This window comes from Centrocercus urophasianus, unplaced genomic scaffold (assembly GCF_019232065.1).
Source record: "Centrocercus urophasianus isolate 14NV4802_14NV808 unplaced genomic scaffold, USGS_Curo_1.0 seq_10, whole genome shotgun sequence".
NCBI lineage: Eukaryota > Metazoa > Chordata > Aves > Galliformes > Phasianidae > Centrocercus > Centrocercus urophasianus.
This window is the reverse complement of record NW_024884142.1, coordinates 28,894,082-28,914,167: the sequence shown is the minus strand read 5'-3', so window position 1 is coordinate 28,914,167 and position 20,086 is coordinate 28,894,082. Positions and strand designations below refer to the sequence as shown.

General features: G+C 37.3%; 1 protein-coding gene across 2 annotated transcripts in view; it reads left to right on the top strand.

Moving 5' to 3' along the window:
- The window catches only part of RNGTT (RNA guanylyltransferase and 5'-phosphatase), a 189,581-nt gene that overhangs the window by 41,371 nt on the left and 128,124 nt on the right, over positions 1-20,086 (top strand). For both annotated transcript variants that reach the window (XM_042824336.1, XM_042824328.1), the window contains exons 9-10: positions 9,902-10,037; positions 16,900-16,971. In XM_042824336.1, coding sequence (XP_042680270.1) covers positions 9,902-10,037; positions 16,900-16,971 — 208 coding nt within the window. The remainder of the gene's footprint in view (positions 1-9,901; positions 10,038-16,899; positions 16,972-20,086) is intronic.

The following is a 20,086-nucleotide window of genomic DNA, read 5'->3' as shown; positions in this document are numbered from 1 at the left end:
GGAAGGCTGTCAAGAAAATGCTGTAACTGGATAGTCTTTTTTTTTTTTTTTTTTCCTTTTCTTTTTCCAACCTTGTTAAATTCTTGGTTTACCAGCCCTGCTGCAGTTTCACAATCTAATAATACTTTAGATAGAAAATATATAGTTTTACATCGTTTTTTAATTTGCCATCTGTTAAATTAACTAAAGGCATTTTTATTCTTAATTTATAAAACGGGAAAAGCTAAAGTTTGAACTCAGTCTTAGCTGTGATACTTAATTAGTAGAAATGGTACCAGCTTCCATGCTTCTGCATTTTTCCATGCTCTATAGTTATCATTACCCTTCCCTGTATTCAGAAATGAACTTCCCTATTAATGCTGGTGCACAATGTATTCCAGTTGAGAGTATTCCAGTGAATTGTGTGAAGATGCAACACTTTCTGTGTTATGCACATCTTAATAGTTGTGTGACCTAAAGGTTTGTTAGCTGTTTGTTTTTTTTAATGCAGGTGTGTTTTTGTGCTCCTGCTGACCTTTGAAAAGTAGCTGCTATATTGGCTTTCTCAGTTGGAGTTAATTCAAAAGGTTTTAAGGGGGAGTGTATTGTTGCATCTGCCTCTTCCTGCCTGTGTTTTGGTACCTTCTGGATATTGAAATTTGCATATTTCATGATTGTGGTTTGGGACATAAAGGTTTCTGTTGCAAATGGTGTAATCTGCAGATTGTCGACTTCCCTTTTCATGATTTTCTGGGTCACTGTAGTTACAATGTTCTCTGGAGCTTAAGTTGTCAAAGGGAGCAAATGAGAAGGGAGACTTGAATTCAGAGTTGAAAGGGGAGTGGTGACGGGCAAGAATAAGAAAAAGAATGTGGTGTTGAGTGAGGTAACAGTAGAATACTGATGATTTGTAAAGTCTCTGAAGACTGATAGCCTGTACAAGCTCTGGGATTTCTGTTGTCTTACAGTGGTTACTTGTGTGTGTATACAAGGAAGAACATCTTGGAGAGTTTTGCATAAAGGAAGTTTGTAGTCTCGAGTAAGCAGGGAGAAGAATACATTATCAAAATCAGGCATAGAACTGTCATCTTAATACCAGGGGGTCAATAAGACAATTATTTTTTCCCCTATCAAATCAGAGCAGCAAGATGGAGGAGTCTGAATGAGTGATTCAGAACATGAAGCTGGATATTGGGAATCTGAGCATTTAGATAGGCTAGGATAGCTTTCTTGACTAACATGAATATTGGAAACGTCATTTTTTGGGAAAGGTGCAAAATAAAGTTTGAGTGGTAACATTTTGTTTTCATAACAGCTGAAGGATGGAGAATATTGTGGAATTGTGTTTTTAAAATGTCACTATACGATGATTAAGATAAAATTCTGAGTTACTGAATCTGCTGAAGACACGTAATTAGAATTGCCACTGTGAACATACTTCAGTGCAAGTTGGTGTCCAGATCTTCTCTGGTGTAATAAGAGTTTAGGCAACGCAATTATTGAAGTCTATGGAGCTATTTATTTCACCCCGAAGATGCTTCACAAATAAGCTTGATCAGAAGTTGAATTCCACCTTCTCTTTCCAGGTATTCGTTAGTGGAGAGTGCTGACCATTGACACATCAAGGTGTTTCTGATTGTAAATAAGATGCATTTATTTTACTAATTAGCAACTTAGTAAAATGGAACTTAAATATTTGAATTTAAAGTGTTGTTTTGTTTTTCTTTTTTTTAATCCCGATTGGTCGAAGGTAAATTTGGTTCACTGATGGAAAGGCTTTGCTTTCAATTTAAAGCAGTGTGATTGCAGTGAGGTAACAATAGATAGTAATGTGGATTGTCCTTCTAGATGGACAGATTTGGATAAACTAAGGAGTGGAGAAGGAATGAGGAATTCAGTCTCCAGTACTGATAAGCAATGACATTTCTTCAACCATTTTGGTCGCAGTTTGTTTACTGTTTAAAGGGAAAATAATATATTTGAAAAAGGAAGGAGTAGTGATAAATCTCATGCCTGTGGACTTCTATCAAAATTTTGATTTATTATAAATACTGAATCTAATAAAGATTCTTAGAACTGTAAGACAGATAAAGAAAGGATTGGAAAAAAAAAATGGTAATGGGTAGTTTTGGAAGAATGGGTATAGAAAGCCACAAGGGGAACTCCTGAATATTGGATGTTAGGACGAGTTGTATACTGCCATTAAGAATTTTGAAATGGAAACCAAACAGTTTCTGACAAACAGATAAGGGAGACGTGTTGGTGCACTTGAATGCAGTGTCATGAATATGGAATATTGGAGCTGAGGCTGTTAATTGGAAGTGAGAGTCAGAATATAGTTATTTTTTCTGTATGAAATATTGGTTGATGGTAGAATTTAACGTAGAAAAATGGTACAGATATGAAGTGTAAATGTATTTAGATTGGGCTGACTTCCAGTGGGCACGTGTGTGGTTTTCTATTTTTTTTTCCCTTCAGAATTTGCATGATGCCTGCAAGTGTGTAATTTCACAGCTGTTCATGTGTAGTTGCTTCATGCTGTCTGATACTCAGTTTGCTTGTGCAGATGAAAAATGTGAGTATGGCGTGCAAGTTGTATTTGTGACAGTGCTGTTAGTGTGCTGATTAAATAGTTACTGTTTTCCTTTTGTTTATACCATGAAAATAATGCTGTGCGTGTGTCCAGGTTTTCTTATCCTTCAGGAGATAGTTTGAAGCAGTGACCATTGCCAGGAGCAATTAATGTAAGAGAAGAAAGCAAGCTGAGCCTTGCCTGTTTACTGGGACTTGAGGATGTATTGCTCCATCTGCCACAGGCCAACTGCAAACTCATCTCATTTAAACTGCTACTCTGGATCCAGCACTATCTGGATTGAGGCCAGGATGTGGAACCAAAATGCTTCAATGACACAGATAGAGGCTCTCCTACTGTCAGCGGATAAAGGGCAGTGATTAATTTTTATTCCCCTGGCCCTTTCTACAGCGTTTGATGGTCTGGCCAGAAATTGATGCTGTCTTGTCAGAAAAGAGAGACAGGAGCCTAAGTAAAGTGCTGGAGTGGATGAGCCTCGTTCTAGGTGATGAACCTAAAGAGTGGCAGCATGCTTCTGATGTTAAAGTGCTGTCAGTCATACAAGGACTTTAAGAAACTAAAAATGATATCTACAACAAGATTTTGTTTTTGCCTGTGCATCAGCAAACATTTTAGAAATACTGATTGCTTTATCGAATTAAGGCTTGTTTGTGTGGGAAGGCAAGGCTGAGTTCTATCCTGTGTAATGAACTCCTGTGGGAATGAGGAACTGTCATGCTTTTGCCCTTAGAGTTGATGGAATTCCTTACGTTTTGCATTCTTTAATGTGACAATGTAGACAGAAGCATATGCAAAAAGAAAAAGAAAAAAGGCAACAACAACAATGCTCTGTCAAAATAATTAGTATGGATTGATAAAGTCCATCTGAGTAAATAATGCAGAACAAAGAAAGCTGCAGTATGAGCTGAATTTATTAAGCCTCCTTTAAAAATTAGTACTAATCCACTTGCTAGCCGTTGTGTTTTCTGAGAAAATTCATTTTGTTGTTGAAACCAAAAACACAGGAGATCATCTCGAAAGTCTGAGAGAGTCATACAGTATTATTTCTAATTCTTCATTTAAGACTTTGACTGGAGAAAGGTGTTGACTGTAGGTAAAGCACAGTCTAAGCTGATGTCTGTGGCAAAGCTCCTTTGAACTTCTAGGAGACCAGTTTCACAATGAATAGACATGTTGGCAAATGCTGTGCTCAGTGTTGGGAACTGTGTCCAAGAGTATTAGTGTTAATGAAAATAGGACTTTGAAAATAAACTGGGGGAGAGGAATGAGGCTGCGTGCTCTGGTCAGCGCAGTGCATTGGATCTGGAGGTGGGGAGATCAGTTTTGCTCGTTCTTGACTGACTGACTGTAGATTGAGGGGAAATGAAGTAATTTGCCTTGTTTTATTTAAATAATAATTTTCTGAAAGGTATTTTGAAATTTAATGATGAGAATTATTTAACATTCATATAAAGTAGAAACCTGAGGTGTTTTTTTTTAACTGATCATTTTCAATATAGCCCCAGTCAGCAGTGAAACTGTAAAAACCACAAAAACAAAAAAATGAATTTTAATAAAATCATTCTTGAAATGTGTTTTATGGCAGCTGCACTGCCTTCTGCGTGCAGGCAAACCTGAGCCTTTGAAACAATTGCCTTTATTTGGATGTGTTAGTTGATGTCTGCAGAGAACTTTCAAGGTGATTCTCTAGTTTTATGTGTTGTTACAAAAGGTAAATTACTGACACTTACATTGCTGCTCCAGTCCTGCTATTTTATTCACTTGTCTTGTTTTAAATTCAGATTGGGCTGTCTGATACAGACCGTGTCATCTTGTGTACTTGCAGGGGATCTAACACAATGGGGCTTGGCTAATTGGAGCTTTTTGGGTGTTAACACAATAGAGATAATTAGTAATAATGTACAGCTGTAATAGCAAGTAGTGTTCACAGGAAGCAATACAATGCACGACAGTTAAGCTCCTATATGTTGTGTTAGTTCCTACTGAATGCATTTGAGAAATCGGCATTATTCTTTCTTTGCCAATGTGGTGTTGCCCAGAGGCTCGCTCTGTGTTCTAGCTTAAGTGCTTGTGATGCTAATGCCTTAATTAACTTCTTTAAATATAAGCTGTCAGGGCATATCCAGATAGTATTCAGAAATGCACTGATCAGTAGTCTACAGGACTTCCTTAAGAAGGCTTATGGTGTGGTGTGGAGAAAAGTCTGACGTTAAGCATGTAAGCTAAGCTTTTTCACTTAGAAAATAAAGAGCAGAAAAAACTCATTCATAAATTCAGTTTAACCGAACCTGTGACACGGTCGTTAACTCCTTTTCTTCTTGCATGCTTCCAGCTATCAGCTGCTCATAGAACACATCTGAGTTGCCAGTCCCTCCTTAAGCGTGTTTCTTCTATCTAATGTTGGTAATTCATAATTTGACAAATTTGTCTTTCATTTGTGTCGAATTATTCACACTTCTCTCAAGTCATGCTTTCTGTAAACACAGTGAAACTGAACTTTGTGCTCTGGGTATTCGAAGTACCCAAGTTCTTGTAAGTCTTAATGGGAGGCCCAAGGAACTATCTAGCTTTGTTTTGGTTACTGTTTGAATAAAATACCGATGTTTACCAGCCAAATTACCTATGGGTATGAAAGCATATGTGGGCCGCATAAATGCTGTAGGCTTAATGTATTTGCACATGCTGGATGTGTATAATGCATCTTGAAGAGCCTGTCTCCTTAACCTAGTTTTGCTTTAGGATTACTTTGTCCTTAATAATGTCTTGTTTAGGAACCCTCCTGCCATGCCAACCACTGAATCCTTTACAGTTTTTAGGTACTGGGTTAGGCTGCTTGTTTTCATGAAAGCTTGCAATCAGATTGGATGGATTTGAGGCTGAAGAGAGACTTAAAATGATAATTTCACAGCTCGGATCTAATCTGAAAAATATGATGTCTTGTTGCAAATATGAATTCTAATTTTGGACTTGCATTTGGATAATTGCTGTCAGCATTACTGCAGGTTGCCTGAATGTGGCAATTTCCTAAAAACACAGGTATGTTTTATATCTGCCTTTTCTCTTGGCGGCCTTGCTGCTCATTTTCGCGTGTGTTGTACATGGGGCAGTGGATGGTCTGTATAATTACTAAGGTCTCTTACTGAGACATTTAAAGATGGGGCTGCATTACTGACATTGAGGTAGAACTAAAATCAGGTTTGAAATCATAGTTTTGGGGGGGAAATACACAAGCATGCATGCCCTCTTTGTGTGCTAAGAGTGCTTGAAATTGTTCTCTTAGCTTCAGCTTAAACTGAAGGACACAGATGTTTGTTTGTTGTAAGGGATGGGAGCGTGCCTGGGTTTGGGGCAGAGCCACTGCTGTGCTTGCAGAGAGCAGGGTGTGGGGTCAGGTGCTTGAATTAGGCTGCTCCATACCAGGTGACGCCACGTGGAAGGCCATTAAGTTGTGGACAGTTGGCCAACCCCTCTGCTCGGGGGTTGTGAGAGGTCAGTTGGCAGGGGGACGTGTTGGATCTGGTTGCTGGTTGACAAGTGATTGCACTGCAGCTATATGTATTGTTATTATTGCACTGTTGTTTCCATTTTCCTCTTCTGTCTTAGTTTTTATCTCAACCCACAAGTTCTATTTTGTTTCCAGTTCTCTCTCCCATCCCACCTGGAGGGTAGTGAGCAAAAGGTTGTGTGGTGCTGAGCGCCTGCTGCGTTAAACCACACAGCAGTGTGAGTGTGAATGGTACAGCTTGCCCTCAGAACTACAAGCTAATTTGCTAGCATTGCTAATTTCCTCTTACTGTTTGAAATAACTGCTGCTTTTTCTGTTTTGAGAAAGTTCTGAGAGTCAAAATAAATAGGTGGTGATAAATATTATATTCTGTACAGAGGAAATGCAAGTTCAATGACTGTTTATGTACTCCTTGTTCTGAAAGAGAGTGGCTGTGCTTAGCTGTTGTCACTAAGGGAAATTCAGTGGGAGAATATAGATGTTTGATATACGTTTGAAACAAGGTGTTTCCAAAGGCAGTTGTGGGAAACTGTTCGAAGATATAGTACAACACAGAGGTGTAATTTGGAGACGTTCTTTGTCAAGGTGATGGATTAGATAATGCAATCGATTTCTTCTAGTTCCTTAATTTGCTTTCAGTTTACAGTAAGTAAAACACTTCTGTGTAGCATATGCCTGTATTTCTTTGCTACAACTGCGTATATATTAAATCTGTAAATGAAATACTTTGTTAAACTGGGAGGGGAATGTCTTCAACCTTCTACAGAATCACTGGGGTTGGAAGGGACCTCTAGAGGTCACTGAGTCCAACCCTCTGCTAAAGCAGGTTCCCTACAGTGAGTGGGTTTTGAATATCTCCGGAGGAGGAGACTCCACGGCTTCTCTGGGCAGCCTGTTCCGGTGCTCTGTCACTCTCAAAGTAAAGAAGTTTTTCCTCATGATCAGATCGAACTTCCTGTATTCCAGTCTGTGCCCAGTGCCCCTGGTCCAGTAGCTGTGCATCGCCAAAAAAGCCTGGCCCCATCCTGCTTACTCCCACGCTTCAGATATTTACAAGCATTGAAATCCCTTCTTGGTCTTCTCCAGGCTGAACAGTCCCAGATCTCTCAGCCTTTCCTCACTCAGGAGATGCTCTAGACCCCTCAGTCATCTTTGCAGCATTCTACTGGACTCTTCAGAAGTTCCAGCTTTCTTATCTGAGAAGCCCAGAACTGGTCACAGTACTCCAGATGTATCCTCACCGTGGCAGAGTAGAAGGGGGAGGATCACCTCCCTCGACCTGCTGGCCATGCTCTTTTTTTAATGCACCTCAGGATACTATTTGCCTTCTTGGCCACCAGGGCCACACTGTTGAATCATGGGTCAACCTGTTGTCCACCAGAACGCTCAGGTCTTTCTCTGCAGAGCTCCTTTGTAGGAGGTCAGCTCCTAACCTGTACTGACGCACACAGTTATTCCTCCCCAGGTGCAGGACTTTGCACTTGCTCTTGTTAGTAAACAAACAAACAAAAAAAACCAACCAGCAACAAAACAAAAAAAACCCCTACAAACAAAAACTTTTCAGAACTGATACATGAGTCAGTCAGATGCTTTGCTCATGCAGATGACTTTTGTATATGAAGTATAATAAGCAAGAACGTTATCATTAAGATAGTGGCTCTGCATTGTCATGAGACCAAAATTTTTTGATATGTGATTCCTGGTAATCATTAATTAGAAATCCCATGTATGCAATCCTTAAGACCTGGATTTTTTCCTGAGGTTTAGAATATGCAATATAAAAACCTAAACACTGGGAAAAGAGTGAGAAAGAAATCATGAGAGGGACAGGAATCTCACTGCAGTGGCTGGGGAATTATCCAGCTACCAATTTTTAAGTAAATTCCAGAGATTTTAAGCAAATGACTTAGAAAAAGTGGTGTTGATCTATCTTTTGATGTTCAAATAAAAGATTTTGAAACCTTCTGTAAGTCTTCTTAATTTGTAAGTATTTTAGGTGGCTGAAAACAAAGATTTTGGATGTTTTGGTTTTGTTTTTCGAAGCTTTTAGAAGCCCTCATATTGCATTGCATTTGTAGTGGTAACACGTGTATTGGTTTTTTTTAAGTCCTAGATCTTCTGAAGCATTAGAGATTGTTTCTGGTGCTATGTTGTGATTGAGACAAATTGCAAAGAAAGCAAGGACTTAAAAACAGTGAAGAGTATGTGAGTGTGTAGATAGTTAAGGTTGCTTGAAATAAAAAGTGTACAATACTTTTTCTTTCTCCTTCGGGTGATTTCCTTAATTTTTGAGAAAAACCCAATGTACTCTTTGTAATTGGTTTCAGTTTTGAGCAAATGTGTGCGATTTGAAGAACTAATTTTGTGTGCAGGTTATTTTATCTCCTAAAGAACTGACGTGAAGTCATCCAGTTCAACGTAGGTTGAATTATTATTATTTTTTTTCATAATGCACCTCATGTGACTTTCAGCTCTCCTGATGTTGCATTAACTTGATCTACTCCCAGCCCTCCTGAAGACTTCAGTTCTTCTGCTCCTACATGTCTTCGCTTTTGTGCGATTCATACACAACACCTTGAAGTACTCATGTTGTTTGTGGATACAAATTAGTTAAGATGATATGTGGTGTGTACTGTGATTGGAATTGTAATACTGGAAGAAAGTATTTATTTAAGCTACGTGTGTGATGCTATATCCTTATAAGCAGCCTGATTTCTGATTTTGTAAGCTTACTGATTTCTGGAGGTGTGGGATCTGTAAAGGGAGCAGTTGAGCTGCCTGTATAGACCAAATGCCTGCAGGGGTTCTGGGGGCTGGTTTGCTTTTGACAGCAGGGATTCTATGGGCATTGCTTTTAAGAGCAGTGGTGAATTTTAGAAAAGGCTACTGGTAACTCATTATTTCTTCAGAACCAGGACTTCCCAAGGAGAATTGGATGAATTATGGAAAGATCTGTATTTTTCCCCCAGTATATCTATTGTATTTGAGGACTTCTACAAGTATGAAAAGTTCTTTTCTGAGAGACTCCTCAAAATATGCTTTCGCTGTTTCAGAGTATTCTGGTGTGAAGGGTGAAATTCCAATCATTTACTTTTAATTCACTGTTTTTCATTATGTATGGGATGTAAACTCTGTAGGGTTAGAACAGTCATGTTTGGGTTTAGCACAAAGAAGCTCAAATTTTTGATTTGGGCTCCTAGTGCTGCCTTACTGTAAATAATTTATTTATTTATTTATTTTAGAAAAATCAGTTGTTTGCACCTGAATCAAGCTCACAAATTATTTAGTGTTAGGTTAGTGTTGAAGTTTTCTTTACATGTGCAGAATATTTCTTGTCTAAGTTTCCTAGTGTTTTAATGGAAAGAGGCTCAGTCTCTTGCTGAGATTCGCAATATTGCTGGGTTGGATAACCTCTGATCGAAGAAGTGTTTCTTGTGAATTAAACTCTGCAGATTTATATCAGGTAAAGTTCTTTCCCACTTAAAGAAAAATTGGAGTCAAAGATTTTTTAGCAAAGTCTAAATGAATTAGCCTCATGGTATTCCTTTCAGTATTGAGATCTCCATTCTTTTTATCATTTTGTCTGTACGTAGTGATGTTCTTCTAGATATATTCTGATCCTGTAGTTTTGAAATATTTCCTTGGTTACATTTACATCAAACTAAACTGCTTTTTTGAAACAGGAGGCTTCAGTTTTTCAGCTATAAAAAGTTCCTTTTAAAATGCTCTTTTATAACGCGTCAGGATTACTTTTTTAACACAAGACAAATAAAGTGTTTTGATTTAGAGGATGCATCTTTAACTTCTTAGCATTGCCTTTGCAGGTACATGATGCTGATTGATGGCAAGAATGAAGTATATATGATTGATAGAGACAACTCCATATTTCATGTATCTAATCTGGAATTTCCATTTCGTAAAGATCTTCGCATGCATCTAACAAACACTCTCCTAGATGGGGTAAGAAGCATACTATATAATAATTGTAACAGTATCAACAACTTATTTTTGTTCAGAAACAAGACCAAGTTTTTCAGGCTTGAATCATGGGATTTAGGAATAAGTGATGCAGTCAGTGGCTGAATGTGGGAATCACACTCTTCATAAGTCACTTCTTATCTACAGAAAAGTAATGATAACTGCTCTGGGGGGAGCTGTTTACTTGTCTTCGAAATAAATCAAGGTGTTGAGATGACATTCTCTAAGCATGAGAAAAAGTTTGAAGAGAATCTAGAGAAATAAATGCAGAATCTCATCTCTTAGTATAGCTTTTGTGTTTTGATACAGTAGATATAGTAAATATTACACAGTTGATTTAAGTGTTTGTGAAATATGATAAAATTTTGATATTTTGATGTTTGACTTCTGTGACTTGATGTCTTTTGCTTCTGTCATCTTTATTTTCAGCAAATTTGAATTACTAACTGATTTAGAAATGGTTTAGTTCGATTTTTTTTGATTGAAACATGTCTAAGTATTCATGCTAATTTAAATTATGTAAATCTTCCTTTGTGAACCAATTGCAAAACAAGCTTTATAACATCTGCATTTGCGGTTCCAAAGCTGGCCTCTAGTAATGTTACTTGCTAAGCTTTTCTGAACAGTAGTCAGGAGAAGAGAGAATGCATTTCTTGACCTTTCTATTTTAGCTGAATAACTTCATTAGCTCTCATACTAAAAACCTGTCAGTGTAAATGAATGCATTTCCCTGTCATGTTTTGGAAGCAGTGAAGTTGTTCTACCTTATTATCACTTTTGCTTGGTAAAAACCTGCCTGAGATAGATTGAAGTCCTTGGACTGAGGTTAGGCAAGTCATCTATCTCTGAGTGAAATTGTACGTTGTTTTTGCTTTCATTGTCACTTACCAGAGAATTGCGAAGGAGCAGATACCTTGCTGTCATGCCTTTGTAGCAATGGTTTTATAGGGAAGTCTTTAGAAAGCATAACTTAAACAGAAGTTCTTCAGAGAGACTGCTTCTCTTTTCTGTGTTTGAAAACAGGTGTTTTACTAACATTGGCTAATATGCATATGTGGAGCACAGGGAAGCACAGTGAAATATGTGTGTGAATGCGACAGCGGCTGTTGGCCGTGGCAGAGGGGCTCTTCTGGCTTTTTGACACTTAAAAATAAATTAAATTGGAAGAATTAATGTCACGGAGTTGACTAGATCAGTCTATGCCTGTGACAGGGGGAGGCAGTAGGCCCCTGCCCTTCCCCCTCACCCCAGCCCTACAAAATGGGAAGGTAGGAAGGGAGGAAAAAACAGCGGCAACAATCTATGGAGGAAAACTTATTTTACTATGATACCGGAATATAAGATAACACGATATAATACAATTTAATTGAAATTGAGATTAATAAATCAAACAAGATAGGAGAGAGAGTTCCCGAAACTGAGTCAAACCTAAGGAGCTTGGAACGGCTAGGAAAGCACCCTCCAGCACCCACTGCCAGGCAGCAAGAGAGCGTCCCCTACCTGGAAGGGCCAGATCCTGTGACTGCTGTAATGTACAGGGATAGGAACTGGGAATTAGGGCAGTGACACTTTAATGCCCCGTACACTACATGATGTTTTGATGTGGAATACTGAAAACCAGAAAAAAAAACAACATAAAACCATGACAATTAACAATCAAGTCACTGATTGTATTACATAGTAGCACATAGTAAGCTATAACTTTACTTAATTTGTTGTTCTGTAGAAGTATGGTTGTCATAGCACGTTTCAGTATTTCACTGTATGGCATAATAATTTCTTTTTTTCCTTGTGGTTTTTTCATGAAGTAGAAAGCAAAATATGAAAACTTGATTGAGTAATATACCTTGGGATAAAACTGAAATCTTCTGATGGATAATAAATACTTCTATAGCTCAGGTTTCAAAATAAATTTGTTTAATCTGTTTAAAAACAAAAACAAACATTTTGATTGTATTTCATTGCAATTCCTTTCAGGAGATTTGACTTGCCTATTGCTTGAAGCATCAAAACAGCTTAACTTTGTAATTTGCTGTTTCTTTAATGTTCGTGTCAAATGATAATTTCCATAACTGCTCCCTCACTCGGAATGTATGCATGATTTCATTTTTTTTCCTAATCTACACGAAGGAAAGTTTGGCTTTTTTTTTGGTTTTTTTTTTTTTTTTTTTTGCATTAATGTATTTTGCCAATTAGTGCGGAAAGGCTCTTGAAGTTAATTCATTAATTACAGATTGAAGTATTTCACACTACTGCCCTTGAAGTAGCTTTTTTGCTTTCAGAGAATGAAGTTAGAGAAGGAAGGGGCCCAACTGGCCTTACTTTACATTGATCTTAAAAGCACAAGAAAGAAAACAGATGAATTCTGTCAGTTCCATGTGATGAAACAGTTGCATGTGATCAGAATACAAAAGATTAAGTAGTCCCTGCAAGTTTATTTAGAATGGGAATGTATAAAACTTTAATAAGGTAATTGCCATGAATTCAGTGATTTCTTAACATGCTTCAAGGCCTCTGATGTAAGCCTTTCATGTAGTGTTCTTTAAGAATCTCAAATGCATTTAGGGTTTACTTCAGGCTGAAATTACTTGCAAACAGTTCTCACCACGATCAATTACATCTGCATGGTAAGAAGTTTTCAGTAATACTCTGTCTTCATCTCGAGCTTTTTGGTTGTGTTTGTTCTTCTGGCATGGAAGAAAGTTTTCTGCGAATCTCATTAAAACTAATTTGAACACTACCTACAGGTGACCAGCATAACATTAAGCATTCCTTTGGAAGCCTCGTGTTTTGCCTATTTAGCAGTGTCTGAGGGAATGCATAAATCTTTTTTCAAGTGTTTTGGCTGTTGTTCAAAGAAACTAGTTAGTTATTTTCAGGAAGTTTCTCCTTAGCTTTGGAACAAGTGAGTAGAAAATGCAGAAATATACTGTGTTTGATTTACTGCTTAATATTTGTATAAATACAGACTCTTATTGTAAATATACAGTATCTAAATTTATTAAAAAAAGGTGTTTTTTTTTTTAAAACTAATGGGATAGACTGCAACTAAAACGAATTGTTGGTCATCTGTGTTTGTGAGCAAAATATATCTAGTGTTCAGAACTTCTCACAATAACATCCTCCAAAATTCAGCTATGTGAGGGCTTCCTTAGTAACTCAGTGCTAAAATAAAACAGATGCACTTCTCATTTTTTTCCAAGCATTTAAGACTGTCACGATTTTTTAACTTAAATTTTAAAAAAAGCTTGAGTGGTATGTTGTCATGTATTATAAACATTCATTGATTTCAGTCCCCAGTTTTGGCATCCTTGGCCAGCTTTGTCTTCAAGCTGGATGGAAGGTTGCAGTTGCTCTGCCCTTTATGCTGCTTTGGTGAACTACCTGACATGGGAGGTCCAAGGTGGAGGCGGCCTTCCTACAGCTTGAATTTAGAATTTGCTGGGTACATGAATGCAGAGAGACATTCACACTGGCGAAGACATCCCACAGAATTGTGATCAGTGGAGAGAGAAAACCTATTGCACTCTCGTGTCAGTACAGATCTCACGTATTTGTAAGCTCTGTCAGAAATGATACAGCTTACGACTGTTATAGTTTGTGAAGACTGACACTTTGTGCACGTAGCTGGGTGGGTTTTTTTTGTTTTGTTTTGTTTTTTAAGCTCTTTGCATTCCTGAAATACAACACTGGCTGGAATTGTTTTGAAAATAAAGGGATAAAGGAAAGACTAGGTAGGAGGAAAAAGAATGATGAACAGATGTATGATTAGATCAAATTCCATGCTCTGGTTCAACTAGGAGTGCATTCTACAAGTTAGTGGGAAAATGAGATTCTGTGAATTGCAATTAAATTCTGGATTATTTTATATGCAGCAACAATGTAGACCTGTGATTCAAGGTGGAAAAAAACAAGTCTCTGAGCTGTCAGGCCAGCATCTTTCCTTTTGCTGCTTGTCCAGCTTAAGGCTTGTAGCACAGTTGCTGTTTCTAATATGCTGTAAGCATATGCTCTGCAGCACCAGCAAAGATGAACACCAGCAGTTTTCCAGATTACGTTAAAGAAAGCGGCAAGTGGACCTTGTTCTGCAAACCTGCAGTTTAAGTCACTATTAAAGTGGTGGGTAATGGACAAGGGATAAAAACCGTATTTCCTAGCAATGGCAATATTAAAACGTGTTATAGCAGCTGTAAGCCTACATGGGATAGATGAAAGGTAATACGTGGCTGCAGGTATTACTTGTGCATACTGCTGTGTTCTGTTATATAGCCACGCGATATCTAGAAATTGTCTTAAATATAGCCTTACAGTATCAGGTTATTAATTAGAATAAGTGAGTTTGAGTTCCTCAAGTAGTACATTTTTCCAACTGTCTACAGTATGAACCTGGCTTTGACATCTAATTCTGGAGGTATTTTTCAATTCTTCTTATTTCAAGAAAGACTGAGATCAGAATCTTAAATAATGATGTCTTAGATTAATTGAATCATTCTTGTGATTGCTTTACACCTGTTGCCTTATGACAGCTGTATTGGCATAGCTAATGGAGCAGTGAATGCCAGTGTCATGATGGTGATGAGCAGCACAGGAATTTGTCTTTTCTACTCTGAAGCATATTGTATCTGTTTGCCCTGGTAGCTGGGATTTAAGTCAGGATCTGGAAAAGAACAAGAGGCAGGAGGGAAGAAGAAAAGAAAAGAAGAGGTGACAAAAGAGGCTACCTGTACCTGTAATAGGGTTGAAAAGGTTTATATGTGTCTGAAGTAGAGAAAAAGTTTTGATATACAATTTAATTCTGGGTTAAATCTAAACATTCCAGAGAAAATGTCAAGAATGTACAGGACTTTCTTGTCTGTATCTTACAGTAGTCATAAACAGAATATCAGAGATACAGAGTTTGAAAGTTAGGTATAAAATCTTGTTAGACTGGGAATCATAGTGTTTTCAAGGTTTGGCATATAAATGCTAGCTTTGCATCAGAGCTGGGTCTCTGGATATTCATGTTGAAGAAATGAGTCCTTCAACTCTAAATCTGTGTTCAATGAAATGTGTTTTGGTTTTGCTTGTTGATGCAGTTGAAACTTTGAAGCAGTGTGGTAGCATTTCACTTTTCTATTTCACTTTTACTTTACTCCTTATTTCTAATGGGAAAACAAATAAACCCTGTCAGGACTTTTTGTTCTATTGCGTCTATGGAAACTCTTCCACATTTGAACACAGTGTCTTCTTTCTCTGTACCTGCTCCATCAACTCGTGTAGCTAATTATGAAATTTATTATCAAAGAATGCATTCCAGTGTTGCATCTCCATTCATAGCTTGCCAGTGTCTTACCTAAATATTGGAAGGTGATAGAAGAGCATTTCATTACACCAATTCTACATAGACTTTTGCAAATGTTATTTGACAGTAACTATGGATAAGTGATTTCTAGACTTAAGAATAAGGCATTGTAGTATTATGAAGGAGTATTTTTGGCTCAGTCATTTTTTTTTTTTTCCCTTTATGGAAAGATGTGTATGATGATTCACTCTTGGCTGTGAAAATATGATCTCCATCTCTGTATTCAATTTATAGAAGATGAGATTGCAAAATGTGAAGTAGGAAATTTCTGGTTCCCATTGTTATTTGAAACAATAGGCTTACGTAGTAAATGCCTCCAACTTCGTATTTACTTGAAAGTAAATCTGTATTTAAAACTACTTCCTTATTTTTTAAAAGCCTAATATGATTAATTACTGAGTATAATTCAAGAAGTTTGGCATTTATGCAGACTGAAAATCTTTGAAAATCTTGTTGGGGTTTACTTTGTGAAAGTTACAGATTCTAAGAGATGTTAATAGATTGTATAACAAAAATGCTAGTGACTCATCAAGAATTAATCTAAGTTGATGTAAAATGCTATTTTGGATTAATTCTTGAGCACATAGTTATGTTTTCATCATGTTACAGTGAACTATTTTTTTACCCTTTCCCGTTGTTTCATCTCCTGTGTGTGGCCTTGGAGCTGTCATTTGCTATTGGCAGCAAAAAACCCTTTCCTGGTAGAACTATCTTATTAGCTGAGAATTGGGTGGTGGAGAGCAGGATGGAAAAAGTTGCATGTGATTAAATATTTTTTTTATTAATTTACCAAACTGATGAACTGGTCTGTTTCATATCACAAATCTGAGCTACAGATATAGGTACCAGCATGTAAGGTGTGCGTGTTCATGTTTGTTCATCATTAACAGATTTTCTCCTTGCTGACATTTTCAAGATAGATTACCAATATATATTGAATTGAAACCAATTTCATGTGATACAGGCATTGCATTTCCATTTGAAAGAGTCCTAGTGCGTAATCACAGTGCATTCAAACAAATTGCATTTGTCTCTGCTGCTTAGAGCACAGCTAACATGAAAGTGACCAAAGCAAACATAGAAAATGGACAAAAGAGCTTGCTCTTTGCTTTTCTGCTGTTGAAGTTCTTGTAGGTGGGATTTCCAGAAGTGGCTAGTTAGGGCTGCTAACAGGTTATTACAGTTCTATGTTTTTAAGGCCTCGTTCTTGCAAGAAAGGTAATGATTTTAAAAGCTGTGGAGAACCTAACATAGAAATGTTTCAGATAAGAATGTGGAGCATTAGGACAGCTTTCTGCCTTCTTACTGAATGCTTCATGAGACATTTAGGACCATAATATTTTTATAATGCTGACATATTGTAGAAATTTTTGGGGGCAGTAAGAATGTGCCAGTTATTTGATTGCATCACACTCCCAAGCTTATTCACTAATTAGAATGTGTTGACTTTTTTTTTTCTTGTAGTCATGAGGTAAATGTAAATGTCATCTCTTTTCTTTTAAGGAAATGATCGTCGACAAGGTCAATGGACAGGTTGTTCCTCGGTACTTGATATATGACATTATTAAGTTTAATGTAAGTACTTCTGGTTTTATCATTAGTTATTGATTCTCATTTCTAATTTAATCCTGTTTGTATAATTAAGAGCTTGAGTATAAACTTCAGCACCGAAAGTATCAGGTTATTTTGTAGCTCAATAAAAAGCACTGCATCAGAGTTAAGATGGAAAGCAGCCTTCTAATAGACATTGATTAATTTCCACATAGTGGTGATTTGAAATGGTCTAGTAAAGGCTGTGGAAAATTTCCCGTTTCTAAAGCGCTCCTAAACTTAGAGAGAGTGAAAATGGATAAGGGATGAAGAAGTTGGCCTATTAGAGGCTTATATTTTATGAGAGCATCTCAGTGCTCCGTGCTAAGCTATTCTAACACCTCTTTCTCATATTTATCTTTGCAATCAGATATGTAGGTTCTGATAGGTGCTCAGTAGACCGACTCTCCTGTGGCAAATATGTGAGAAATAAATATGCTGTGGAAAAAGAGAAGGCTTTTTTGACTGCTAGAAGCAGTTTCTGGGGTACAGGAGGGACTTATTAAAAATACAGAGAACACGAAACTTGTTTCTGTTTTTTATTTTAAATATTGTAATTGCTTGAAAGTCACCATAGGACTTCTGCTCGTTACCTTTGAAGATTTTCTTTTTTTTATTTGAATATTTTTCTCCTGAAAGAGATGATATACATGAAATATGACGTTAGTTTTATGAAAGGATCTCCTATTGAAGCTTATTTTAAGAGCTAACCATATGTTTCATATGAAATAAATTTTCTATTATTTCTCCATTATGTGTAAGGAATAGAATATGTTCTTTGAGAAGGATCGATGTAACCAGATATATGTTTATGAATCAGCATTTAAAATAATGCAGTGAATACAGAATATGTCTGCTCTCTTTGGCTGGAATAGAGTTGTTTTTTGTTTTTTTTTTTTGTAGTGTCTTAATGTGCTGCACTTTGAATTTGTGACCAAAACAGCACTGATAATCCACCAATGTTTCAGCTGGCCTTGACTGACTGAAGGGATATCCTAGCCAACCATAAGCTTTGTACTCAGTAATGAGAGATGAGAAAAAAAGAGGAGGATGGGAGGGTATTCATAGTTGTAGCATTTATCTTCCCAAGGAACCATTATGTGTGAAGGAGCCTGCTTTCCTGGAAGTGGTTGAACATGTGCCTGATGATGGGAAGTAGTGAATGAATGAATGCCTTAATGCTGCTTTGCTTGTGCAAACATCTGTTGGTCTCCCTGTAAACTGTCTTTCTCTCAACTCAGAGTTTCATCACTTCTGCTCTTTTGATCCTTTCAGCCCATGAAAAAAACAGTCTAGTACCCGTTAATGCTTCTGAAAATACAAAATCCTTTTAGTTTTCCCAACAGGGCAAACAGTATTACTAAAACACAAGACATTTCAGACTACTTAAACTGCTGTTGACTCTTTGAGGCTTGCATAAGATGCTGTTCAGGCTGAACGGGTCACCTGGCAGTAGGGGAATTGCAAGTTGAGCCATGTACTGGTCACAGAAAAAGTTGTCGATATGCTGAGAAGTGTAGTCACTGTGATAGATGTTAGTTTTCTGGATCTTTCCTATGGTTAGGATTTTTTGGTACATAAAGATTCTTGCACGCCTCTGAAAAACATCATCTTCTCATTTTTCCTGTTTGCTCACTTGTTCTTCCACCTGTGATTCAATGTTTGTTTTCTTCATGCAGTTGTCTCTGCTCTTGCTCTGTCCCACCTGTCACTCACTACTGTTAGTTTCCCTTCAAAAATGAATCGTAAGGTACAAAATGAACAGTCTCCCCTCAGTTTGGGAGATGCATATGCTGTCTTATCAAAACAAGGCTTTCTAAAAGCCCTGGTGAAATGTTTGGAGCAAAGTGTCCAAACTTAATCTGAAGGATCCCACCTGGCAAACAGCAAAAATGATAAGAGGGCTTTCAGAGGATTGTTAAGGTTTGAGGAAAGTCTGCTTCTGAGCAGAGTTGTAAATGCTTAAATGTGTTTTGGTGGTTGGTTATTTTTTTATTTAAACATCGGGAATAAGAGTGGAGTTTGTTTTTCTGTAATACAGTTTTAATGTCAAGGGCAAATTAAGGCAGTGTTATCAGTATGGGTACAAGCAGGGCTTCAGCTGCTAGAATTGATTAGCAGTGATCCTACCACAAAGATTAAAAAGCACAGCAGTTTTTAGGTTAATTTTAGAAGCTTAATTACAAAACTGGGCACCTGAACATGTTTGTTTTGGCAAGAAGTGATCAACAGAGTTTTATCACCAAGAGAGGTAAAAGCATTGAAAACTTCTAATGGAAGTTTTCTAAAGGAAGGACAAGTGCTTTTCTTTTCTTTTTTTTTTTTTTTTTTGTAAAGTTGTGTAAGTTAGATTGTGTAATTTTCTTAGTAGTTTCAAATGTAATAATTATGCAAAGCAACCAACTCTCATTCCAAAAGCCCTATCCCCAGTAGAGGGCTGCTGGGATTGCTCGGGAATACACAAAGAATGTGTCATTCTTTGATCATAAACCTACATTCACGATCTGCTCTAAAAATCAGTACTGTAATAGAAGTACTGTACTCCGTGGCCATTGTGTGTAGTACAGCATTTCCAACACATCCCCTATCTGATCTTCGTGCTCTGCTGTTAGAGATGCTGCACTGTAGTGGAGGAAATGTGAATTCAAACTCTGCTGATGAACACCTTTGTCTGATCAGGCGAACTTCATTTTAAGTCAGGCCTTCAAATTTGGGATACTTTTGGCTGACCTTATTCTCAAATGCTCAACCTATTTTGCACATATACCATCCTAAACTAGGTTAACATTTCAAAGTTTTCTGGCTTTGTCAGAAGATTCTTTCTGAAGTACAAAATTCATAAATTCCGCAGTAGGTCCCAAAGGCTGATGTATACTATTAATGATGCTGAGTATTTGTGTGTTAGGATGACCAGTGCCAACACAAAAATGCAGAGGTTAGTGCTGAAGTAAGGTGACATACAGTTCTGTAGAACGCACAATACATTAATTAATTTACATTAATAGCAAAAATTCCATTGAGTTGTGCCTCTCAGAATGGCTATAAATAGTATAGAGGAAGGCTGTTAACGTGTACAGAAAAATCATGGAATTTGAATTCC